General features: G+C 35.9%; 1 protein-coding gene and 1 long non-coding RNA gene across 4 annotated transcripts in view; both read right to left on the bottom strand.

Annotated features, from left to right (window-relative positions):
• Positions 1-10,577: 10,577 nt before the first annotated feature.
• LOC128559124 (uncharacterized) lies at positions 10,578-12,752 on the bottom strand. The gene is made up of 2 exons (XR_008372205.1): positions 11,633-12,752; positions 10,578-11,596 (listed from the first exon to the last, which is right to left on the bottom strand). It is a non-coding gene; the product is annotated as an uncharacterized LOC128559124 (long non-coding RNA).
• Positions 12,753-13,278: 526 nt separating this feature from the next.
• The window catches only part of LOC123565972 (kinesin-related protein 3-like), a 43,762-nt gene continuing 29,184 nt past the window's right edge, over positions 13,279-27,856 (bottom strand). For all 3 annotated transcript variants that reach the window (XM_053550293.1, XM_053550295.1, XM_053550294.1), the window contains 4 exons: positions 26,292-26,473; positions 23,192-25,645; positions 18,714-18,813; positions 13,279-15,782 (listed from right to left, as the gene is read on the bottom strand). In XM_053550293.1, the coding sequence (XP_053406268.1) occupies positions 15,663-15,782; positions 18,714-18,813; positions 23,192-25,645; positions 26,292-26,473 (2,856 nt within the window). In that variant the 3' untranslated portion in view covers positions 13,279-15,662. The remainder of the gene's footprint in view (positions 15,783-18,713; positions 18,814-23,191; positions 25,646-26,291; positions 26,474-27,856) is intronic.

Here is a 27,856-nt window from a genome sequence, read left to right as displayed (position 1 = left end):
GATTGGTATTATATATTTTAATGCGGAAATCACATTTGTTGAAAGTTTTATTTAAAATAAACTAAAAATCTCATATGAAGTTGTTATGTTGATACAATGTCACTGCAACACTTCTGGCTCACCTACCGGTAACTATTGTGCTCAGGTGTTTTTAGCTCACCTGTCACATAGTGACATGGTGAGCTTTTGTGATCACCCTTCGTCCGTCATCTGTCGTCAGTCTGTGCGTCCGTCCATGCGTGCGTAAACAATTTCTTGTCTGCACGATAGTGGTTTCATTTATGATTTTATTTTAACCAAACTTGCACACAACTTGTATCACCATAAGATCTCAGTTCCTTTCTTGAACTGGCCAGATCCCATTATGGGTTCCAGAGTTATGGCCCCTGAAAGGGCCAAAATCAGCTATTTTGACCTTGTCTGCACAATAGCAGCTTTATTTATGATTTGATTTTTACCAAACTGGCACACAACTTGTATCACCATTAGATCTTGTTTCCTTTCTTGAACTGGCCAGATTCCATTATGGGTTCCAGAGTTATGGCCCCTGAAAGGGCCAGAATTAGCTATTTTGACCATGTCTGAACAATAGCAGCTTCATTTATAATTTTATTTTAACCAAACTTGCACACAACTTGTATCGCTATAAGATCTTGATTCCTTTCTTGAACTGGCTAGATTCCACTATGGGTTCCAGAATTATGGCCCCTGAAAGGGCCAGAATTAGCTATTTTGACCTTTTCTGCACAATAGCAGCTTCATTTATGATTTAAATTTAATCAAACTTGCACAAAACTTGTGTTGCCATAAGATCTCAGTTCCTTTGTTGACCGGCCAGATCCCCTAATGGGTTCCAGAGTTATGGCCCCTGAAAGGACCAAAATTAGCTATTTTGACCTTGTCTGCACAATAGCACCTTCATTTATGATTTGATTTTAACCAAACTTGCTTACAACTTGTATCACCACAAGATCTTGGTTCCTTTCTTGAACTGGCCAGATTCCTTCATGGGTTCCAGAGTTATGGCCCCTTAAAGGTCCAGAATTGGCTATTTTGGCTTTTGCAGCCATATAGAGACTTCATTTATGGTTTTATTTGATACAAACTTCCAAAATATCTTCAACAACAATAAATCTTGGATTCCATGACAAATCAGATCCAGTCGTAGTTTCCAGAGTTATTTTATATCTGATTACCTCCCCTGATTGTAGTCAAAATGGATTTATATCAGTAATTACTTGTAGGACTTATTTGAAATTTCATTATTGTCATTAGTTGGACTGAGCCAATCAGGGTAGATAACTATGGACTGATTTTATGTCAAATTACCTCCCTTTATTTCAAATTGAAATGGGTATATCTCCGTAACTAATGCAGATACTGATCTGAAATTTCATTTATGTCAACAGATTTATTTGGCAGATCCTTCTTTTGTTCACTTACAATAATTTTCTTTTTGATTACTTCCCTTTTACGTTACTATAAATAGCTTATTTTTAGTAACTTTTTTATTATTGGCCGTAGGGAAAACCCGAGACCACTTTTCTGTGGTACAACATGGATGGTACCTCCAATTTTTAGGTGTATTTTTCTGTTTGGTTAAATTTCTTACTTTGTTGTTCCTGTCCTTTGGACTTAGATATTTTTTTCTGAGGACCTTCTTGTCCTCAAGTGCAATGATAACAGGTGAGCGATATAGGGCCATCATGGCCCTCTTGTTGTGATCACTCATGTCTGGGCATCAACATTTTACTCAACCATGTCCTCAGAAACTACCAGTCGGAAGTCAGAGCTAAACAAGAGTGCAAGAATGTCACAATATACGCCCGTCGCAGAAAATTAGCAAATAGCAGCTGTGTTTGCAAATGGAATCTTAACTTTGTGGTTGTTTAGTAATTATTGTAATTCTTTTGTTTTTCTATGTCCACAAAAAAACTCCTCACCAAGTAGAAATACCTTAAAATACACCTAAAATTTGAAAGTAACATCTATGTTGTACCACAGAAAAGTGATCTTGGTTTTTTCCTACGGTCAATTATAAAAAAGTTACAGTATAGGTTATTTATAGTAACAACTAAGGGAAGTTAATCTTGAAAAAAAAAAAAAATGTGTAAGTCCACACAAAAATCCTTACCCTGTAGAGTAGGTCAAAATACACCTCAATATTGGATGTAATATGCATGTTGTACTACAGAAAAGTGGTCTCGTTTATTCCCTACGACTAGTAATGAAACAGTTGCAATATAAGCTATTTATAGTAACAACAAAGGGAAGTAATTCTAAAGAAGGGACCTGCGCATGACACTTCGTCTCATGATGGTGTACAATTGTGCCAAGTTACATCAAAATCTCTCCATGCATGAAGAAGAAATGCTTCAGACAAAGTAATTCTTGAATTTGACCTTTGATCTCTAAATGTGACCTTGACCTTAGACCTAGGGACCTAGATCGTGGTGGTGAACATTTGTGCCAAGTTATATCAAAATCCCTCCATGCACGAAGAAGAAATTCTCCGGACAAAGTTTTCATTCTTGTATCCTTTGACCTCTAAGTGTGACCTTGACCTTAGACCTAGGGACCTGGTTCTTGCGCATGACACTCCGTCTCATGATGATGAACAACTGTGCCAAGTTTCATCAAAATCCCTCCATGCATGAAGAAGATATGGTCCAGACAGTCATTCTTGAATTTGACCTTTGATCTCTGTGACCTTGACCTTAGACCTAGGGACCTGGTTCTTGCGCATGACACTCCGTCTCATGATGGTGAACAATTGTGCCAAGTTTCATCAAAATCCCTCCATGCCTGAAGAAGATATGCTCCGGACAAAGTCTGTGGATGCCGCCCGCCAGGGGCGTTCCCATAATATGTCCCGTTTTTCAAACGGGCGTATAAAAAGGAAAAACCTTTGAATGATGTCTTCTCGACATGAACCACTGAATGGATCTTCACAAAATTTGGTCTCGAACATCTTAGGTTGACCCTTTTCAACATTTACAGACGGTTCTTTAAAACCGCACTTTCTGGTTATGAAAGCTAAAACAAAGAAAAAGTTATCTTTGTCCATCTGTCTGAATTTGTGTTGTTCATATCGCAAAGTGTTTGACCCAGAATCATCAAACCTCACAGGATTGTAATTAAGCACGGGAAGCATTCACCAGGGGTTTTAATTTGGATCTCACAGTCAGACCAGAGTTATGGCCCTTGACTTGGTCAAAAATAGGCATTAAAAGGGCCAAAGTTTGTGTTGCATGTACTATGTGATATTACTCAGCATGTGCAGTTGTGCACCTGGGGTTTTGTTAGAGATATTACTCAGCCAGACCAGAGTTATGGCCCTTCCCTTTGTCAAAGATATGCATAAAAAGGTGAACATATCTCAAACAGTATCTGATATAGGATCATGAAACATTATCATTCAGCATGTGAAGTTGTGCACCTGAGATTTTGTTCCGGATTTTTGTCAGTCAGACCAGAGTTATGGCCCTTAAGTCGATTGTCAAATGTATGCATAATTGGGAAACAAGTTTGTGTTGTATGTATTTCTAAAAGTATTTGACTTAGGAATATGATTCAGCATATGATGTGTGCGCCTGAGATTTTGTGCTTATTTTTTGTCACAATTGCAGTAAAACACTGTTTTATGTTTGTTTGACTACCTGTAAATCATTGTCCAAAATAAACCATTACTGGCTGTTTTATGAAGGTTTAATGTTGAAAATACAGACAAGTGATTTTTTACTGCGGACAAGTGGATTTTTAAGTCTCACTTGTCTGTGGACAAGTGAAAAATATTGGGATTTCCTCACCCCTGTAAAGAATTTAGGTTTTTGTTGCATATATCTTAAAAAATATTTTACGTCCTGAAAACTGTAGGAATATTATCATGTGAATTTGTGCACCTTAGTCTTTTTTTATGCACCCACATTTATGTACGGGGCATATAGCGTTGCTGCTGTCCATTACAATGATAATGTCCATCCGTACATACGTCCCTAGATCTTGTGTGTACAACTCCCACACTATTAGCCTGATTTGCTTCAAACTGCAGATGACCATAAAAGAAGGAAAATCTTGTTTGTCTAACATCTCAAACTCTATTGAAAGGTTTCACAGATGAAAGACCTTGATGTGAAGATGATCATAAATAGTGGGCTTTTTTCTGTGGCTATTTTTACTAGAATTTTTGGCCCTTACTCAATTTCACAAAATAGGCCATAATGAAAAAGTTTGGTGTGTTGCTCAGATGCACAACCTAATCTGAATATGACCAAAGGATGAGCTGTGACCATTTTGACCAGTGCTATGGCCCTTTATCTCACTATATAGGGTATAGTACAGAAAATTGTGTGTTCCACTCCTCATACTCTTTGAAGGAATGGGTTCAAAGTTGCATCTATGGAGAAGAACCTTGAGATGAAATTGACAGTAAAGGGTTTTTGCTTTTACCATTTGATTAATTTTACTATTACAAGGTATAGTAAGTGATCCAGTGTGTTTTAACTGCCGTTTGCAGGATTACCTTTCATGTTGAGCTCCTCGCACACCATGATTATACAATTTGCTTCAAACTTGAAGTCAAACATCCTTTATTTAAAGGTGGTCTAATATGCTAAAATCTTTGATATTTAGAGGATGGCACAGTATCTTGGGGCAATCATATCCTATGCACACAATTCTAGTTCTATTTCATTTGCAAGAGTTATGGCCCTTTACCTAGTCAAAAAAGAAAAATTTGTGTCTCGTGTATCTTAAAATGTACTTTACCCATATAAAGTGTTGCATATATCTTAAAAAATATTTCACATAATCATGAAAACAGTGATAGAAGTGGGAGCACCTGTGTCCTATGGACACACACCTAGTTTTCAACTTTGTTCAAATGCTTCTCTTGACTTCACTGAGGAACCAGTAGAGCCGAAAAAATAGCTTCAGCAGATGAATTACTTGATGGATATTCATCAAAGTAACATAAAGGCATACTTTTGTGTTCCTTAAATCTCAGACTTTTTCAAACGAGTGCGCAAAAGGACACTAAAGAGCTAAAAACAGAAAAACATGTAATTACTATGAATTAACTATCTAAATCTTGTCATTTTAGAATGGGCAGCCAGGTCAAATGGAAAGATGGATATTCAAATAATTTGACATATAAATATACGTCACATGCAAGACTGATCTTGCTCAATGGTCTAGCTTAAAGGGACTGGGCTCCAGATCGTTCAATAACAAAAAAATGATTTTTTTTAAGAAGGCTTTAAAACTGAATTACTGACAAACTGTATGTTAGAGAAACACATGAGAATTTGCTGTTTCTACATTTTATGATGAAAACTGAAAAGCGTTTGTAACGCTTTACTCCAGGTGAACTGTCTCAATTATAAATATCTGCATTTTGAAAGCATAATTCATTAATTCCACTAAAGTGCTACTGGTTACGATGACAGGAAAATGTCTTTATTGCTGCGGCTGTCCAGGGTCATCATTTTTTTATTTGGAATTTTAAAAATATTTTAGAAACAAAATCTCGTATTCTAATGTTCTTAATATGACCAAACTTCAGTTTGAAAGAAAGATTATTTTTAGCCAAATCTGGAGGTCAGTGCCTTTAATAAAAATTATTTTTCTTTTAAAATAATTTGATTTATTTTTAGAGAAATCAAATGTCACGTCCGTTGCTATGGAACCAATACGCCCTCGCTCTTATCGTTATAAATTGGTACCCGAGTTTATACAAGCCTGTAGCTAGTTAAATTTGATATCGGTAAACAGTCTGTTAAACTTGCATAAAAAGCTGAGAATTCTCGTGCAGCTCTCTGTCTGTTTTTGTACGTTGGCTGAGCGAGTACATGTAAAGTTGACAATTTTGCCCACCCGCCACACCCCATAATGAGATTACAAAGGCGCCGCTTGCAATGTTCTGTTTTATAAAATGCGTTTCCGTCCAGTTTCAATATGACAATGATAATGACGAAGTTTATTTGATGTAGCGGCCACCGGCCCAAAATTAAGATATGCATGTATATACAATCAGCAGTATACATTTATGGAATACGGGACGTAAATTCAAATCTTATTCATAATATAAACCTATTAACTTGTATACTTTAGTTTCATGTATATAGTACATATTATTATATTTAAAGCAAACGTTTACGTTCTATGAAATCATAGTATGCGTACATGGCAACATTTTTATTGTAGTTTTATTGCTACTGCTTATAAGGATAATAAATGAGTAGACATAAATTGATACAATATTTCCTGGAATATGCTTTGCTCTTAATTTCTGTAAACAAGGACATAGCAAAAGGAAGTGCATTTAATTTTCTTTACCAGTTCCACATAATTTACATATATGTCCATTTTGTAAACATTATTATATTATCCTCTTTCTATCTTGAGCTGTTTCAGTAGGAGAGTTGAGACAGATTTTCTGCTCTAGTCATATATTTCAGATCGTTACTTGACGAGGATGAGTGTACAAATAAATCAAAAGGTTTCCAAAGACGATTTCACACATATTTGCTCGAAGTATTGGACTGCTGAAGACAATGATTAGATGTGGAACACGGATAATATGCCATTCAGCAAGTGTGGAGATAAACAGTAACATAAGATGTGTTATCAATTTTAATGTGTGTTATTTATGTGCGTTTAAATGCCAAGTGTTTGTATACTCTGGATTCTCAATCAGATAACGTTCATTACGAATATATTGTTTTAAAGCTTGTTATGGAACTTGCTTTTGAAGGGATAAAATTATTTATTTTATGCTTTTATGGTAGCCTACGACACAATAATTTAATTGTCGCTCTACGTTATCATGATATATTACTAGAGAATTCAAGTTGGCAGGGGGGAGACTGCATGATATCTATATTAAATGCATTTAGTAAGCGTTTATAATTATATCTAATCTAGAGCATCTTTGTTAGACATTCAGCTATCATTTCTCGTCGGTCGTTTCCAATTCGTACCCGAGGGGACATGACAGCTTCAATAATGTAGTTAGCTTGTTGCATCGCAATTGCCACATACGTTCTTGCAAACCGTTGCTTGTACGAGTTTAATCGCTGTTGTGTAGTTTGCTTTGTCTAAGACTACAATACATAATAGCATAATGTTTTAGGTGTTATGACACGAAGTTGCTTTGGGTTACTAAGCCCGGGTCTTATAGTACAGTAGAACCTAGATTGCCTGGCGTTGCATGAAAGGCATCAGTATATAGTAAACACTTTGCAGTAAATATTTAGTTATCTACGATTGCAGTAAAATACCACAGTTTTGATACCGTTTTCTAATAAAGTGTTATGACTCGAAGTTGCTTTGGATCATTCAGTCCGGTTCTTATAGTACGGTAGGACATTGACTGCTTTGTGTTGTATAAAAGGCATTCAGTAAATAGTATAAAGATTTTTTCAGTGACAATTTATTTATGTAGTATTTATATGATTGCAGTAGAATACCACAGTTTTGATGCCATTCTCTAATTAAGTGTTATAACTCGAAGTTGCTTTGGGTCATTAGGTCCAGCACTCGTAGTACAATAGGATCTAAATTGCTTTGCATTGCAAAAAAGGCATCTGTAAATAGTATAAAGATTTTGCAGTAAGTATGTAGTTAAGATTGCAGTAGAAGACCAAAGGTTTGATGCCATTCTCTGATAATTTGTTTTGACTCGAAGTTGCTTTGGGTCACTAGGTATATCTTTTATAGCTAGGTAGGACCTAGATTACTTTACATTGTATAAATGCATCAGTAATTAGTACATAGTTTTCTGCACTAAATATTTAGTTAAGACTACAGTGACATTTCACAGGCTGGATGCCATATTTTAATAAAGTGTTATGACTCGAAGTTGCTTTGGGTCACTAGGTCCGGCTCTTATAGTACGGTAGGACCTAGATTGCGTTGCATTGCGTATAAGGCATCAGTAAATAGTGCAAAGTTTGCTGCAGTAAATATTTAGTTAAGATTGCAGTGGAATATCACAGGTTTGATGCCAATCTATAATAAAGTGTTATGACTCGAAGTTGCTTTGGGTCACTAGGTCCGGCTCTTATAGTACGGTAGGACCTAGATTGCGTTGCATTGCGTATAAGGCATCAGTAAATAGTGCAAAGTTTGCTGAGTAAATATTTAGTTAAGATTGCAGTGGAATGTCACGGGTTTGATGCCAATCTTAATAAAGTGTTATGACTCGAAGTTGCTTTGGGTCACTAGGTCCGGCTCTTATAGTATGGTAGGACCTAGATTGCGTTGCATTGCGTAAAAGGCATCAGTAAATAGTACAAAGTTTTCTGTAGGAAGAATTTAGTTAAGAGGGCAGTGGAATATTATAGATTTGATGCCATTCTGTAATAGAATGTTATGACTCGAAGTTGCTTTGGGTCACTAGGTCCGGCTCTTATAATACGGTAGGACCTAGATTGCGTTGCATTGCGTAAAAGGCATCAGTAAACAGTACAAAATTTCTGTAGGAAGTATTTAGTTAAGTGTGCAGTGGAATATTATAGATTTGACGTCATTCTTTAATAAAATGTTATGACTCGAAGTTGCTTTGGGTCACTAGGTCCAGGTCTTATAGTGCGGTAGACCCAGATTGCGTTGCATTGCGTAAAAGGCATCAGTATGTAGTACAAAGTTTCCTGTAGGAAGTATTTAGTTTAGATTGCAGTGGAATATTACAGGTCTGATACCATTGTTTAATAAACTGTTGTGACTCGAAGTTGCCTTGGGTCAACAGGTCCGGTTTTTATTGTACAGCAAGACCCAAATTGCGTTGAGTTGCGTAAAGGGCATCAGTAAATAGTACAAAGTTTTCGGCAGTAAATAATTAGTTTAGATTGCAATAGAATACTACAGGTTTGATGCCATTCTTTAATAAAGTCGTATGACTCGAAGTTGCTTTGGGTCACTTTGTCCGACTCTTATAGTACTGTAGGACCTAGATTGCTTTGCGTTGCGTAAAAAGGCATCGTTAAATAAAATAAAGATTTTTACAGTAAATATTTAGTAATGTAGTGTAAGATTGCAGTAGAATACCACAGTTTTGATGCCGATTCCTAGTTAAGTATTATGACCGATTCTTATAGTGTGGTAGGACCTATATTGCTCGGGGTTGTGTAACAGGCATTAATAAACAGTAAAACACTGTAGTAAATAACTGGATTTAGGTAATGTAAGATTGCTTATCTTTCTTTTGATGATTTGTTTTTCGACGTCAACAACGTGAGTAAAAAGACTATGAGCTTGAATGGAGCCTCGCTTGTTTATAGTCCCAAACTTCTCTCAAGTAACGTGAACCGCAATTGGTATTTAACCTTAGTTTGTTCAAGTTAAGTTGTTGCATTGCGTTGCAGTTACATATTTTCCGTTAAGGTATGATTTTTGATTATTCGGACTGACTGGCATGTCACGCTTGGTCTCCTTCCCGTCGAGTGAATTTTTCATCAACTTGGTCGGAGCCCTCGCGCTTACCCTATCAAGTTTAATTAGAGCGGCCGTTACAACCCGTCTTATTATAATACTATCCCATCTTGTTATAATATTATGTAAATGGAATTGAACCTTCAAACCAACTTGACAGGAGCTTCTGTGCCTACCCTGTCTCGTTTAAAATGTTACTGCGTATTTAAGATTGAATTAGGTTTTAATTACTTAACGGATAACTTTATTTTTGTCATATTTAATTTTGTTGTTGAGTATGTTCAGAATTGTTGGCAAGGCAGTTAAGTTCATTAACCGTCATCAGCTGGGCAGGAGCCTCAGGCGTACCCGGTCCCGTTGAGGAGGTTACTTATTTTTGACATAAAAAGTTATTAATTATTTAACTTATGATCACTTTATTTTGTTACATTTGTTGTTATGATAGAATTGTTTGCAAGGTAATTATTAAACATATAGAGGAGGCAATGTGTGTTTATTTTTATTTCGAGTAATTTCAAATAAAAGTGATTTATTTTAATTCAATATTTTTTGTCCAGTTTAAAACTTATGCTTGAATGAATATTTAAAGTAACTTGGCACAAACATTCACTGTAATGAATGCCTGTAATGAATGCAAGACCCCTAACTCAAAGGTCTTGGTCACAAATGGATTTCTGGTTTTGACTGATTTTTGTTTGTTTTGTTACTTAACTTTGCACATGTATGAACATACTGAAAAAAACATTTGTACCGGTAATAAAATGTTGTCATTAAAACAAGCCTTACATGTGTTACAGCATCATAATTTTCTTTTTCATTTCACTACCCCTTGACCTACAGCAGATGTTACAACCTGGCAATACTGCTGTCACAATAATATAACAAGGATGTAACAGCTCCTAGTCTCAGTAATTTCAGCTATCATAATTCTAGAAGTTGAACAAGATTGAATGGCTTATAAACATAATAAACTTAAATTCTCAAATTAAAACAAAACACGCGCCAATTTTTTTTTTTGAAAACCTGGTTAAAAACATTAACCGTGTATAAACCTAGTTATATTTGCTGCCAACCTTATCATAATGACTTGATGACAAAGTTATTCAAAGTCGAACCCTATAATAAAACAAAACTAAGAGACACAATATACTGTAAAAATATATTTCACTAATATCTATTCAATGGCATTTTTCTAAACACAACAATAAAATTAAATTTTTTTTAGACATTACATAATAAATTATACAGTATAAATGCATCTTGAGACAAATTTGTTCCCATACTCAAAAATAAATAAAACCCATGAATAAATATGAATGTAAAAACACACATAAATTGACAAATTGTTATCATGTGTGAACACGACTTCCTCGCATACTGGTATACCAGTATATATTTGGAAATGCTGTAAAACCAACATTTCAGCTAGAGACAGAATCTGAACCTTCATCACCATGGCAACAACATATCCATCCACTCTACTTTAAACTTACTGCCATAACCCCTCAAAAAGGTTGTACTCATAACATGGATATACAAGATCACAACAAGTACATTTATGTTCATACTGGTAACCAACTACTGTAGTGCGTTTTATTTGACATGGCGGGGCGGAGTTAATCTCTGGCTTATGCAAATAATGGTAATCACAAAAAAACGAGCAAAATAGGTACAGCTATAGTGGTTACAGTGTAAAGTAAATGGCCAGTGAATAAGAAATCAGGCTGCCAAATATACTACATATCCTGCACAATAATGCAGTGGACCATCGCGAAACCCCGCACCGCCAGGTCGATTAAAATGACTATACAATATCAACAAATAACAAAGTTCCCCCTCTCCTGTTAAAAAGAGTGCACATTTTTTTAAAAATACACTTCCACTTAGTCAATATTGATATAACAACCATTACAAACATGCTAGAATAAATGCTGTCAAAGGCACCCTTTAGTAGTCTTTATTTGAAGAAGCCTTATCACAGTAAGAAGACAATGCCACCATGTTCTTCAATGAAAAACACATCTTTGTATTAGGATTTCATGGTAAAACACATATTGATAATAAAGCTTCAACATTCCTGAATAGTGGAATGTGATGGATGGAAACCTGAATAGTGGAATGTGATGGATGGAAACCTGAATAGTGGAATGTGATGGATGGAAACCTGAATAGTGGAATGTGATGGACGGAAACCGGAAACCTGAATAGTGAAATGTGATGGATGGAAACATGTAAATATTTGTACACTGAGTGGTTATTTAAAATATTGAAAATTTCATTCTACATGAATTCACTTTTAACTAATTAATATGTCACAGAAGAATGAATGACATTTTTGTAATATGGTATAACAGGCCAGAATATGAATTAGAAAATCTGATATTAACCTGGAACAAAGCTGTTTTAAACAGAAATTCAGATATTACCATACACAACAAGTTACAACAAACAATCATAAACAAAACTAACAAATTTGTTCAATAAACTTAACAATTTTGCTGTTTCAATATCATAGTGTATATTATTATACCTCACAAAAAGCTCAATGCAAATATTCCATTGGTTGAACTTTAAAAATAATTATATCATATTCTCCACTGACAAAATTATCTCATGCACAAAATGGCTGTTTTGATCTATGCATGTAATCTTATCAGAAAGTTAGTTTTTTAGTTTTAGTTTTCTGCACAGTTGATGTTATTTTTCATATCATCTGTTGGGTGATATGACACTTTGGCAGCAACAATCAAGCTGACTAGGCACTTACTGATATTTACTTCTAAAGCTTTGCTTAATGACAGGCAAGACATTTATTGGTGTTAATATTCTACATTAATTTATTGTTTGTTTGTTGGTTTGTTTTGGGTTTAACGCCATTTTTCAACAGTATTTCAGTCATGTAACGGCGGGCAGTTAACCTAACCAGTATTCCTGGATTCTGTACCAGTACAAACCTGTTTTCCGCAAGTAACTCCCAACTTCCCCACATGAATCAGAGGTGGTATGTCCTTTATTAAATCTTCACGGAGAACGCCTTGCCCAAGGATCGAACTCACGACCCGCAATCCGTAGATCTGAGCTAAGCGGGCAGGCTTTACTGTTTATTATTTCAATAAACCATTGAACTCCATATATTTCTGAAACATGTTTAGACCCTATATGTTATTGGTACAACAACAGCAATGTTACACATGGCTAATCCCCCCGCCGGGCATATTATAATTAAAGGCTAAAGTTCCTGGCAAGTTAGTGTCTGAAAGTATTAATTTTGGGGAAAGCTTTGAAGAACCGTTTAGTTGTGGTCCGCATCAGGGGTTTTAAGGATAACATGGTGTAATAGCCATATTTCATATCTTGTAACTGGATGGTTATATTTAAATGAAATTTGGTCACTTTAAAGACATTCAAAATTAAAAACATTTTACCGAGAGATTTTTCGGATTTTATCGTTTTTTGGGGATATAATCAGTATTGAAGTTAACATTGATGCCTATGGGAAATATATAATTTCTTCGATTATAAAAATCTGAGTTTGAGTTTCGAGAAAATTTTGCGGTAGAAAGCTGCATTATATGATTCTGATACAAATATCAAAAAGAAATCTAAAATTCCCCGTAGGGAAAAGGAGAAAATTATATTTTTCTAGTTTTCAGGGGAGATAACTCATGAAAAACCAAAATTATCAAGGAAGGTAATCTTAAGGAAATTTTTGAGAACATCTGTCACTATATAACTTGTCAATATGTACCTTATTTCTATCGTTTGACATTTTCAAAGCTTACAGTATCAAGTTATATGTACGTTTCTGGTGAAATTGAGGCCTATTACGGGTAGTCATCCTTAAGATGTGGAAGAAAGAATAAGTCAGTAGTGAGGTGGTTTACTGCTAAATTTTATTAATTTTCACGAACAGTATAGCTATGATGTTTTTCTATATGGCTACTGTAAAAAGAAGGAATGGAAAGCTAACAGGGAACAAAAGTGCCAGAATGTCACAATATATGCCCGTCAAAGCAAATTTCTTTACTCTAGCTGCTGTATTTGCAAATGGAATGTTAATTTTGTGGTTGTTTAGTAATCATTGTAAGTCTTTTGTATTTTAAAGTCTACAAAAAACTCCTTACCAAGTAGAGATACCTTATACATAATAAAATACACCTAAAATTGGAGAGTAACATCTATGTTGTACCACAGAAAAGTGGTCTTGTTTTTTCCCTAGGGTCAATTATAAAAATGTTATAATATAAGTTATTTATAGTAACAACTAAGGGAAGTTAATCTTTAAAAAAAAAAAAAAAAAAAAAAAAAAAAGAAAATTGCAAGTCCACATAAAAATCTTTATCAGGTAGAAATTGGTCAAAATACACCTCAAAATTGGATTTAGCACGCTTGTTGTATTACAGAAAAGTGGTCTCGATTTTTCCCTACAACTAGTAATGAAAAAGTTAAAATAAAAGCTATTTAAAGTAACAATAAAGGGAAGTAATTCTAAAGAAGGGAACTGCGCATGACACTTCGTCTCATGATGGTGTATAATTGGGCCAAGTTACATCAAAATCCCTCCATGCATGCCGAAGAAATGCTTCGGACAGTCATTCTTGTATCTGACCGTTGGCCTCTAAGTGTGACCTTGACCTTAGGCCTAGTGACCTGGATCTTGCGCATGACACTCCGTCTCGTGGTAGTGAACATTTGGGCCAAGTTATATCAAAATCCCTCTATGCATGAAGAAATGCTCCGGACAAGGTTTTTATTTTTGTATCCATTGACCTCTGTGACCTTGACCTTCGACCTAGGGACCTGGTTCTTGCGCATGACACTCCGCCTGGTGGTGATAAACATTTGTGCCAAGATATATCAAAATCCCTCCATGCATGAAGAAGATATGCTCCGGACAAATTTTTTTAAGAAAATATGATAAAGGGGAATAACTCAAAAATTAGGCAAGGTAGAGTTATTGTTCTTGCACACTGCACTTCCTCCCAATGTGTTCTATCAGTGTATGAAGTTTGAAGAAAATCCCTCCAGTACTTTTGGGGTTATGCTCCGGACAAAATGTTTTAAGAAAATATGATAAAAGGCAATAACTCAAAAAATAGGCAAGGTAGAGTTATTGTTCTTGCACACTGCACTTCCTCCCAATGTGTTCTATCAGTGTATGAAGTTTGAAGAAAATCCCTCTATTACTTTTGGGGTTATGCTCCGGACAAATTTTTTTAAGAAAGTATGATAAAGGGGAATAACTAAAAAAATATGCAAGGTACAGTTATTGTTTTTGCACACTGCACTTCCTCCCAATGTGTTCTATCAGTGTATGAAGTTTGAAGAAAATCCCTCCAGTACTTTTGGAGTTATGCTCCGGACAAAGATTGTTGCAGACGCACGGACGGACGGATGGACGGACGCACGCACAGACGGAGAGCATTTCTAATATCCCCTTTGCCTTTGGCGGGGGGATAAATAAAATAAATATTGCATTCCAGGGAGGGTGATATGAAACAAGTTTTTCCTGCAAAACAGGAACACAGACCTTCAAGTTGGATAATGTCTAGGCTGATATCCACATATCTTGGGGGTGTACATTTTTCATATCACCCTCTATGGATTGCAATCATATATATAAATTCCGTGTGTTTGAGTATTAACTGTATCTTAACTGTCTGAAAATGTTTGCTGTAAGTTGGAGTGTGACCAACCAGTACACAGAAATCCTGCCATTACACCACTGGGGAAGATAATCTGTGTGCAGAACTGACCTTGTTACTCTGGAGATAAACATGATAAAAGAGCTTTGTCTAATAAATATGTAACCAGATTTCTGGGAATATTAGCATACCTGCCTTTATAATCTGATATTTGCCTTTAGAGAGGTTATATTTACTTAAACATATAGGAAACATTCTTTGCCTCTATTAGAATAAATGTTGTATGATGATTATATTATTTATATTGAACACAATGCATTAAAGACAATATAAGACATAAATATATCCCAGTTACACAAATAATTTATGCAGACATACAAGCATATCATAGTAAGCTAAAATAATAAAATATCACATTTGTTTTTCTCTACCTTGGTGAAAAGGAATGCTTAAAATACTCGAGTACAGTTAATGCCACATATATCACAAATCCAACACCTGTTTTCAATTAAGCCCATAATCTGGCTTCGAATTTTTTTTTAAAATCTGCACACAACAAAACAGATATGTTTGCAAAGTGGATGATCAAAAGCCAGCATCATCAGTACTGAGTTGGTAGGCAATGATCTGGTCTTGTAAAAGTTGTATTGCCGCCATCTTCTGTGACAATACATCACTAACTTTCTTCATGTAGTCATCAAATTTCTGAAACAAAACAAATATGAACTACATTAGGATGTACTGGTATCACAAGGATACTTATCTGCATAAAGATAAAGGAATGTCTAGTGCACTAAAAAGAAGATTTTGTACAAAACAAGCAAATTCCATGAATTGGTGTCCCCCGCTGAAAGGGTTTGTGGTGAAGAATGGCAAAAAAAATATATCCGGCAAAAAGTTCAGGATGTTACTTAATGTTGATTATAAATATTGATGGAAAATTCAAAAAGAAAAAAAAAAAAAAAAAAAAAATGGGGTGGGGGGATGCTTGATCGGGGTGGTGGGCATGACTGGGTGGAGGAGTGAGGTGGGGGAACGGTACAACTTTGCATGTTGATAAATATTCAAGGAAGGTTTGCAAAAAAAAATAAAAAAAGGAATGAAAAAATTTTTTTTGGTCGGGGGGGAGGGGGAGGGGGTGTGACCAAGGTGTGGTACATAACTTCACATGTTTATAATAAATGTTCATGGAAAAGAATGAAAGAAGTTTAATGAAATTCTACCAATTGGTTGGTTTGTTATGTACAAATCTGTGGATTTTTAAACAATTAAAGGGCAATAACTCTAAGGAAAATTGACCAATTAAAAAAACAAACAAACGATGGGCATTATCGAAGTATGTTGGTTCATATTTATTTCAAGTTTCATGAAATTCTACCAGCTTATTACTGAGAAATGGCTGCAGACGTGGATTTTTCATTAAATCAAGGGCAATAACCCTAAGGGAAATTGACCAATCCAAAAAAAAACTTGACGGGCATCATCGCAGTATGTTGGTTCATGTTCATTTCAAGTTTTATGTAGTTGTAGTAAAAGTTGTTGAAACATGTATAAATTTTACATCAAAGAGTGCTTATATGGCAGAATAATTAAAGGTTGTGGGCCATGATTCACAATCCCTTCATGCAGTGGATTCAAGCCTCTTCTGGGCTAAAATTATTTCATGTGACAAAGCTATCAAGTAGACTAAAAGACAGTGAGTGGTTTTACCCAGTAAACAACTACATGGACCCAAAATAATTTCCGGTGAAATCCTGAAAGATGCCATCTGCAAATATTCTCTGGTATTCATTGACACATACTAGTATTTGTGATTATTCTGTTCATAGTTTAAGAATTCTTTAAGCTAATACAAACTGTACTTGCATTTCATGTCGATTTCCATAAGATATTGTGGTAATAACAAGAGCTGTCCATTAGACAGCTAGTGCTCGACTATTTGAATCGTTGTCCCATAAGCAGTAATATTACCCTAAATGTTCAAATATCTATTATAGAGTTTCAATCCAGTATCTACATAGTTTTGGAGATAGTAACTTGCATGCAAAACTTTAACCAGAAGTTTTAAGTTCAAAAGGGGACATGATTTGGCCAAAATGCAAGTCAGAGTTATGGGACTTGACGCAATCAAGTAGTTTTATAACCCAGAAGACACATGTGAAGTTTCCATTTAATATCTGCATTTGTTTTGCAGATAGTAACTTGCACACAAAACTTTAACCAGAATTTTTTTAAGTCCAAAGCGGGGCATAATTTGCCCAAAATACATGTCAAAGTTTTGGGACTTGACCCAGTGAGGTTGGTAATTGATCTAGAAAAAGAAAAAACAAGTTTCAAATCTATATGTCTTTAAGTAATAGCTATATGTACTTGCATGCAAAATTTTAACCAGGATTTTCTAAGACCAAAAAGAGGCATAATTTGGCTAAAATGCAAGTCAGTGTTATGGGACTTGATGCTATCACCCAGTTTCATAACCTCGAAGACACGTGAAGTTTCAATTCAATATCTGCATTAGTTTTGGAGATAGTAACTAGCATGTAAAACTTTAACCAGGATTTTGTAAGTCCAAAAGGGGGCATAATTTGGCTAAAGTACATGTCAGAGTTATGGGACTTGACTCAGTGAGACTGGTAATTGACCTAGAAAAAGACAAAACAAATTTCAAAGCTATATGTCTTTAAGGTTTAGGAGTATATCACCAAAACACAGAAATATTTTATAAAGGAATAAAGGATATTTTACTTAACCATTACATGTTCTGCCGTACTTTCCCATACTGAAAATATTCTGAAAAAGTTGTCCCCCTTTGAAAATGAATGTCATTTGTAAAGAAATAAAAATAAACAATTGCTGAAAACTGTGTTCCACTTCATTATGTGAAATTTCAACACTCGCATGCGATTGCAAATGAATCAAAACTAACATGTGTAACAGTTCTTTGAAAATGGTGAATTTTTGAAGGCGTTTGACTGCCCGGAAGTGGGTCCCATTTAGGCAGTCGTTTTTTCGGAATTCAATGTTTATATTAGTATACTGACACTTGTTTTGTTGTTTTTGTAATGATAGCGTGTATATTACTTATATAACTCTACAAAACAAGTGTCAGTATACTGATATAAGCATTGAATTCCGAAAAAAAAACTGTTTAAACAGGCCCCACTTCCAAACAGTCAAGCGCTTTTAAAAACTCACCATTTTCAAGGAACTGTTACACATATTTGTTTTGATGCATTTGTAATAGCGTGCGAGTGTTGAAATTTCACATAACTAGGTTGAACACAGTTTTCAGGGATTGTTTATTTTTATTTCTTTACAAATGGCATTCATTTTCAAAGAGGGACAACTTTTTTAGAATATTTTCAGTACGGGACAGTACGGCAGAACATGTAATGGTCAGGTAAAATATTGGTAACGATGTTGTTTCTTTATAAAATATTTCTGTGTTTTGGTGATATACTCCTAGACCTTAAATGATAGCCATATGTACTTGCATGCAAAACTTTAACCAAGGTGTGACGCCTATGCCAGGGTGTGTAGAATACCTAGACTATTCTTTGAATAGTCCAGCTAAAAATTAGGAAAGAAATAGTTTACTCTAGAAAAGAGACAGCAACTTTTTAAATATAAAGTTACCTTGTTACCAGCTTTGGCTCCAAGAAGAAGCTTCATTTCTTGTTTACAAAGGGAGGTCACTGTGGCAAGCTGATCTTCATGGGAGGTAATCAACTGAGACCTGGAAAACATAAAACTACAATTACACAGACCTAACCAAGAACAGAGTGTCATGCATATCCTAACATTGAATTCCAAGTAAATACTTTTTTTTAACACATTTTATGGTTGAAACAGTTAACCCAGGAATGAACTGTCAAAATATGGAAATGATATTTTCTGGTGTCGAAAACTGAAATTTACCAGGAAATGTAAAATGCCAGTTATGAGAGAAAAACAGGTACAGAATATTACATATATATACATATACTTTAAAATCATTTAATTTCATGGGCATTCAAAATTCACCTAGATTTTATTAAGACAAATTTTCAATAAAAAAGTAAGAAAATATGATAGAAAAAAATTGGCTTCTAAGGTGACAACAAGATTTTTCTATAATTTGACCTAGTTTTTTACGTCAAACAATCTACTTTAAAACCTGATCTAGATACAATAGAGACAAACAAACTGACAAAAGTTTATGAAAAGAGCTCGTAGAACACGAAATGCCCCCCTTGATGCATACAGTAATTGCACAAGGAACAGAAATTATTTGGTCACTACACACAAAAGTTCTACTGTTCTGGGCTGATGTGACCTTGACCTTTGACCTAATGACCTCAAAATCAATAGGGGTCATCTGCTGATCATGATCAACCTTCCTATTAAGTTTCGTGATCCTAGGGCCAAGCATTCTCAAGTTATCGTCAGAAAACAGTTTAACTGTTCCAGGTCAATGTGACCTTGACCTTTGGCCTACTGACCTCAAAATCAAATGGGGTATCTGCTGGTCATGACCAACCTTCCTATCAGCTTTTATGATCCTAGTCCCCAGCGTTCTTCAGTTATCATCCGGAAACCGTTTCAATGTCCCGGGTCACTGTGACCTTGACCTTTGGCCTACTGATTTCAGAATCAATAGGGGTCATCTGCTGATCATGATCAACCTCCCTATCAAGTTTCATGATCCTAGGCCCAGGCGTTCTCAAGTTATCGTCTGGAAACGGTTTACTGTTCTGGGTCACTGTGGCCTTGACCTTTGACCTACTGACCTCAAAATCAATAGGGGTCATCTGCTGGTCATGGTTAACCTCCCTATCAATTTTCATGACCTTAGGCCCAAGCATTCTTGAGTTATACGGAAACCGTGTAACTGTTCCTGGTCACTGTGACCTTGACCTTTGACCTAATGACCTCAAAATCAATAGGGGTCATCTGATCATGACCAACCACCCTATCAACTTTCATGATCCTAGGCCCAAGCATTCTTTAGTTATCATTCGGAAACCATTTAACTATACTGGGACACTGTGACCTTGACCTTTGACCTACTGACTTCAAAATCAATAGGGGTCATCTGCTGGTCATGACCAACCTCCCTATTAACTTTCAAGATCCTAGGCCTAAGCGCTCTTAAGTTATCATTCGGTAACTGTTTCACTGTTTCGGGTCACTGTGACCTTGACCTTTGACCTACTGATCTCAAAATCAAAAGGGGTCATCTGCTGGTTATGACCTACCATCCTATCAACTTTCATGATCCTAGGCCAAAGTATTCTTGAGTTATCATCCGGAAACGGATTGGTCTACATACAGACCGACCTACATCTGCAAAACAATATACCCCTCCTTCAAGGGGGGCATAAAGATCAGGTAGAAAATGTGGCCAGTATGGTGTTAACAGCATTTTTCTATAATATGACCAAGTGATCTAGTTTTTGAACTTGATGTACATTTCATAGCGACAATCTTACCGACTACAATAACAAGAGGGCCATGATGGCCCTGTATCACTCACCATTTACCATCGCTCAAAATGATATGATCGAGTTTTGCCATAGAGCACATAGGCATACACCTTAAATATCATCAGGATAAACATTTTCTTGTAACAGTCTCTTTTGACCTAATCAGGGCCAATTTCCATACCAAGTTTGAGGGTCCTAGGCTCAAATGCTGCAATTCTGTACTAACATGACTACTAGTATTCCTTACCCTGGAAGACTTAAATAACATTTAAAACCAATCTAATTTGATGCCGCTGATATATATTCCTTTACATAATAGGAAGGTAATTTGTCGTAAATTCAGTCAAAAGTTATCTTCCCTGATTGTCCGAGTCCATCTGATGGCATAAATGACATTTCAAATCAGTATCTTCATTGGTTACTGAGATACACCCATTTTAATTTGAAACAAAGGGAGGTAATTTGACATAAAATCAGTCAATAGCTAACTACCCTGATTGATAGCTATCTACCCTGATTGCCTCAGTCCAACTAAAGACAATAATGAAATTTCAAATGAGTTCTATAAATATTTACCAAGATAAATTCATTTTTATTAAAATTAGGGGAGGTAATCATGCATTGGCATATGCATGTAGAAGATACAGAGTACAAGCCTATACAACAATACATTAGTAAGTATTCATATCGATAAATGTTCAATCAAGAGTTATCTAATATGACTATTTCTTACCATGGAAGACATAAATAACGTTTCAAACCAATCTCATTAGAAGCTGCTAAGGTTCATTTAGATAAAAAATAAAGGGAGGTAATTTGTCATAAATTCAGTCAATATGTATCTTCACTGATTGTCCAAGTCCATCTGTTGACATAAATGAAATTTCAGATCAGTATCTTCATTAGTTATGGAGATATACCCATTTTAATTTGAAATAAAGGGAGGTAATTTGAAATAAAATCAGTCCATAGTTATCTACCCTGATTGTCTCAGTCCAACTAATGACAATAATGAAATTTCAAATAAGTCCTATAAGTACTTACTGATATAAATCCATTTTGATTACAATCAGGGGAGGTAATCAGATATAAAATAACTGGAACCTACGATTGGATCATCATGGAATCCAAGATTTATTGTTGTTGAAGATCTTTTGTAAGTTTGTATCAAATCAAACCATAAATGAAGTCTCTATATGGCTGGTAAAGCCAAAATAGCAAATTTTGGACCTTTAAGGGGCCATAACTCTGGAAACCATGATGGAATCTGGCCAGCTCAAGAAAGGAACCAAGATCTTGTGGTGATACAAGTTGTGTGCAAGTTTGGTTAAAATCAAATCATAAATGAAGTTGCTATTGTGCAGACAAGGTCAGAATAGCTAATTTTTGCCCTTTCAGGAGCCATAACTCTGGAACCTATAAAGGGTTCTGGCCAGTTCAAGAAAGGCACCAAGATCTTATGGTGACACAAGCTTTGTGCAAGTTTGATTAAATCCAAATCATAAATGAAGCTGCTATTGTGCAGTTGGTCAAAATAGCTAATTCTGGCCCTTTCAGGGGCCATCACTCTGGAACCCATGATGGAATCTGGCCAGTTCAAGAAAGGAATCAAGATCTTATGGTGATACAAGTTGTGTGCAAGTTTGGTAAAAATCAAATCATAAATAAAGCTGCTATTGTGCAGACAAGGTCAAAATAGCTAATTTTGGCCCTTTCAGGGGCCATAACTCTGGAACCCGTAAAGGGATCTGGCCAGCTTAAGAAAGGAACTGAGATCTTATGGTGATACAAATTGTGTGCAAGTTTGGTTAAAATAAAATCATAAATGAAACCTCTATCATACAGACAAGAAATTGTCGACGCACGGACTGACGACGGACGACGGACGAAGGGTGATCACAAAAGCTCACCTTGTGACTATGTGACAGGTGAGCTAAAAATCATGCAAAAATGTGGCTTCTTGAGTGTTAAGAAGAATTGTTTTATGATTTTATATAGATCTATGATTTGACCTAGTGATCAAGTTTTGAATTTGACCTTAATTTCATAAAGACAAATATTCTGAACATGGTTCATAAAGACTAGGTAGAATATCCACAGTGTTAACAAGCTTTTACTGTACACTGACCAAGTGACCTTGTTTCAGAACCTACATGACTCAGTTTCAAATTCATCCATAATTTTATTGGGGCAAACTGAACATAATTACCAAATCTCAGTAAAATTTGGCAATAATCGTGACCTATTGAGTGTTAACAGTAGCAAGAATTTTCTTCAAAGTTCCCATTATAATTATACACATAGGGAAAAGAGACCAAGCCCTTTAGAGTCCATTTTTCTAGACGAAGCAGAATAACTTGAAAAATCCTGGTAGTTGGTCACCCTTGGAGCATTTAGGTGAAATTATTTAAAACTCAGAACAGCAGTTTCTGACAGGGAAATCTCAGGAAGTTCCCACTGTATACATAAAGGGAATACTGACCATACCCTCTAGCAGTGACATTTGAAGATTTACAGACGTAAGGCAAACAATGTACCATGGATGGTGAGTGATCCCAACAGCTCACCATGAGTACTTCATGCTCAAGTAAGCTAATAGCCTAATAAAATACAAAATAAATTAAGAAATCGTTCTGCTATTATACTTACTTTAAATCTATCACTTCACTACCTGAACTGTTGTTACTAGCCTGTGATGAGATACGACGGTCCTGCTGAGTATCAACTGACGCTGATATTTTACCAAGTGGTGTTGGATGCAGTATGTCCTTACTCACAGCTACACTTTTAGAAACTTTACTGTTAGTTACTGGTTGTGGGTGTATGGGTGAAAATGTTGCACCAACCTTGAGCTTTTCTGTTTTTAAAACACCATTACTAGACATGCCACTTGCTGGTGATACAGAATTTACCTCTCTCTCAGATTTTTTTGAAAAATTTGTAGCTTGTTCATTGACTGGAGACAAAGACACGTAGTCCTTTATCACAGGGGAAGTGTTTGAACTTTGCCGTGATGTTACTGGAGAATGGACCAAACGATGTTTGGAGATAAATCCATTAGCATCTGCTCCCGAGTCACTGAAATAACCGGGCTTTGCAAAGTTTGAGTTCTGATAACCAGCAGCATTGCCTGTGTTTTTGCTGGTTTTACTTGTTGTTATCTGACTTTGTTTACATTCTGTGTCGGAGACAGCTGACAATATTCCACTGTCACTATGAGCTGATCTGTTCTTGTCAACATTCCTCGCCATTGGTAAGTATTCATCATCTACATCTTGTAAATTCATTCCAGATTTCGAATCTTCTCTATCACGTTTAGGCACTATTGATTTTCTATCAGTATTTTCAAACAGTTTTTTCTCACTCACTGATTTTGTTAAATGTGTTTCATGATCAGCAGGTGTTGTAAACCAATTAGCACTAATTGGTTCATGTTCTTCCTTTTCTTCTTGTTTCACGCTATTTGGAGCCCAGGCTGTCTTCTTTGACATGTCAGAATCTGAACCTGGCTTTGTATGGGTGTTTACATTACTGAAATGATTCTCTCCAGACTTTGGTATAACATATGGAGTCCTTTTAGTATTATCTGGATCAAGCTGTCTTTGTCTGTTATCAGTATATACGGCACTGTTATTCTGAACATTTGTATGATTTCCTACATCTGTAGGCCTATTTTCTGACTTTTCCTTGGGAAATGTACGTAAAGGCTCGGGTCTGAATCCCTGCGGCTGCTGTGCAGGCACTGGGTAATTGCTCTGATTTTTGTTCAAATGCCATCTAGGGGACTGTGAAAATGTTGTCAATTCAGTACTTTTGGCTGGCAGTACAGCAGGAATTTCTGGCTGTAAAGAAGGGTCTTGTGGAATCCTGGGCTGGGTTCCAGAATTTTCACTAGGAGTTCTTGGTGTCCAAACCCTCTGGTCTATAGATGGTGAATCAAATAGTAAATCTTCATTAAAACTCTCAGTTAGAGTAGATGGCATCCTAAGCCTGAGCCTGTTATCAGTTGTCTTGGTTTCAACATCTAAGTCTTTGGTTTTAGAAACTGATGTTGAGGCTGACTTTGCTGAAGATGGCTGACTGCCTTCATTTAATTGAGAATTATTTCTGTAAGGTTGAGAATTTCCTGAATTTGCCTGAGGTCTAGAGCTTCCTTCATTTTGTCTCTGTTCACTTTGAGGAAGCTCTGTCTGACAGCGACTATCAACCTGAGAACCAGTCTGGTTCTCTACATAATTCTTTTTCCTAAGGACAGGTACACTAGCTGACACAGATGACAGTCTAGACTGTGCACCACTCGAAAATGCAGTCTTTTCTTTGTCCAATTTGTCACCTGACTGTGTCTCAGACTTCCCAGAATTAGTTGAAGGAAAGACTGGTACACTAGCAGCAACATTATTTTTATCACCAGTTCGATTAAGATCATTCAATTCCTCCTCTTCATTGTTGAAGTCTGTAGTTGGAAAATCATTATCAGTGTCAGATGACTTTATCACTGGTATATTTTGACTTGTGTTAGATACGGCAGTCTGACCACCTAAATTTGAACTTTTACTTACATACATGTTTTTACGAGAGTAGGTGCTTTTATTATTTCCAGACTGGTTTTGAATATTCAACATCTGATTTGGCAGATTGACTGGTTTCTGGGGACCAGTCATGTTACAAGAATCAGATTCAGTCTGATCGGACTCACTATTGGACGATAAGTTTTGTTTATTTCCAGAATTTATCACATTTGGGGCAACATGCCGAGTCACTTGAGATTTACTTGAAGTACTTGAACTGAAACTTGTCCCAGCTCTGTGACTGGAATTTTGTGATTTGGATTCACTTCTAGATAAAGCACTTGAGGTTTTTCTCCTTGCACCCGGGCCCCTAATTGGTGTCTCACTAGGGTCTAAATGTAAATCAGCACTAGCATTTCTGTTTGTGAACTGTCGTGTACTCTGTCTCATTGGAGTGGATGAGCAGAGAATATTGGATGGCTGAAATATAGATGGAGCAGACGCAGGTATATTCATCAGTATATTAGACATGGCCACATTTGTACTTCTGCTGGTAGAGGGAGCTGACTGTGCACCGCGTCTTAGTTCCTTCACTCTGAAAAGTTGAAAAACCTCAGTTAATTATTTCATCATGCATACAAAATTTGTAAAAACACTACTTTACTTCAAAAGGTATGATTTGCCACTGATTTCCAGTCTGGACTTTACTCCAGTTTCTCATAGCATCCAAGACAGTAAGCATAATGCATTGTTCTTTACACACTATTTGAAAAAAAAACTGAAACTGAAATTAAACAGCATAACAAAATGGACTGACAACTTTGTAAAGGGTAATGGTCACTACTACTGCTGAAAGGGTTTCTGATTTTTTGTATGTTGGTAAATGATTCAAGATTATGTATAATCTATTGGCTACAAAGGTCTTTAATCTGTTTGCTGGGTTTTTAAGATAAAATTGATACCATTCTGTTCATATGGCCGTTTTCAAGCTTCAATAGTGGAGAAAGACACCAACATTATTTCAGGTACCTGTGGTCTACCAGGTAGAACTACTGACCTTCCAAACATCAGCTGCATGACTTTACATGACAACCTGAGCAGGGCTAGGTGAGGGGGCAAGTGATGTGAAGTCATGAGTACAGTATGTTGAATCGGAGCCATCAGACATCGTATGATAGGTATTTGTATTTTTCTTTTCAAATGATTTCAACAAAAACAATGCAGTTCCATATATGACTCACCTGTCAGCATATCTGAGAGTGTTCAGTGTATGTTCACAAGAGGAACTTCCTGGTGATATGTTGGCTATCATACAAGTCTTAGAATTGCCGATGAATGAATCCTTCAATATGTGTGTCAGTTTACTCTGTCGGAAAGGTTTGTGTCGACTCTCCTGATCTATCGATCTGATACACTCCTTCAGCTAATGGCGATACAATAACAGTTCATTACACAATGTCAAGTCACCTTGATTTTTACATGTATTTCCACAAAAGATATTGATTAAACATTATCATGCTGGACACGATTGATTCTGCCTATGCAACCAGTGTAGATCATGATCAGCCTGCACATCCGTGCAGTCTGATCATGACCTGCACTGTTCGCCTTCCATTCAGGGAAGGCATGGTATATTTAGAAATTATTTAAAGTTTCGGACAAAGTTGGATGTCTGGGTAGAACCGCCTACCATTTCTGTGGCAAGAATTGATTCAAGAGTTAGTGATTCATGTCTATATTCTCAATCAATGCTATAATATGATTTATTACAGAGTCTATTGCTTCTGTCATCAGAGTGCTGATAAAAATACCATTTTCTTTGAAATTAAGCTATAAGCAGAATTTACATAGTATCTTCTGACAATGAAACCAGTGCCAGCCTTAGAAAAATAAACTCTTTTTAAGGAGGTAGGTTACCTTGTTACAAGGGTAAATTCAGATTAGTTGAACCGCAGTATCTTTTTGTATTTCGTGTAATATGAAGTTTTAACTGCTAAAATCTCAGTTTCGTTTGTCTCTGTCCCTTCAAGTTCATTTTTTATCCGGGTTTGAAGAACATGACCATCCAAAGGTATTTCGTATTGAAAGAAGAAGGAAAATACGGATATTTAACACTTTTCGGTGTATTTTAGTTTCATTGATATCCGTAGAAGTCAACATAATCTATAATTTTACTAGTATGCACGTTAGCTTTCTAAGATAAGCTTAAAATGTATATGTCGCGGGGCTCGTGTTTCCATGGTAACGCATTTTCTCTCAGTTTTAAACAACTATGTATAAAAATAGGGGTTTTCGACGGCTTCAGTGCCATTCTGTTAATGACCAACATGGAATATTTGGGTAATATTATTAGCAAAATACCAAGCACTATACATGGTACACTATTTTTCTTAAAGTTTAAAGTAACCATGGCAACAGAGATGTTTAAAATGGCTTATATCTTGCTTTTTGTCGTAATTTCTTATAAAATAATATTGAATAAGATTATCTTTCTAGTTGATGTAGCTTTAAAACATATTATTTCTAACGTAAGTTATATTTTCGTGTTATCTGCATTTATTCAAACAAATGTCTAAGCTTAGAATACTTACAGCAGTACCCCTCGTCTGGCATTTTTCATGGAAAAATCGTTCAGCATGCTACTATTATTCTCATGGATATTGTTGAAATGAAAATAAAAAGCCGAAGCTGTGTTTCTTAAATAGACTAGTGTCAACGCTTTTGAATTTTACATTTAGATACATAGGTCACGGGCTTCGTTTCCATGGTAACATCAATTCAATTCAAGAAACCACAATTTTCTACT

Source organism: Mercenaria mercenaria, chromosome 8 (assembly GCF_021730395.1).
Source record: "Mercenaria mercenaria strain notata chromosome 8, MADL_Memer_1, whole genome shotgun sequence".
In the NCBI taxonomy this organism is placed as follows: domain Eukaryota; kingdom Metazoa; phylum Mollusca; class Bivalvia; order Venerida; family Veneridae; genus Mercenaria; species Mercenaria mercenaria.
This window is presented reverse-complemented; position numbering and strand designations above follow the sequence as displayed.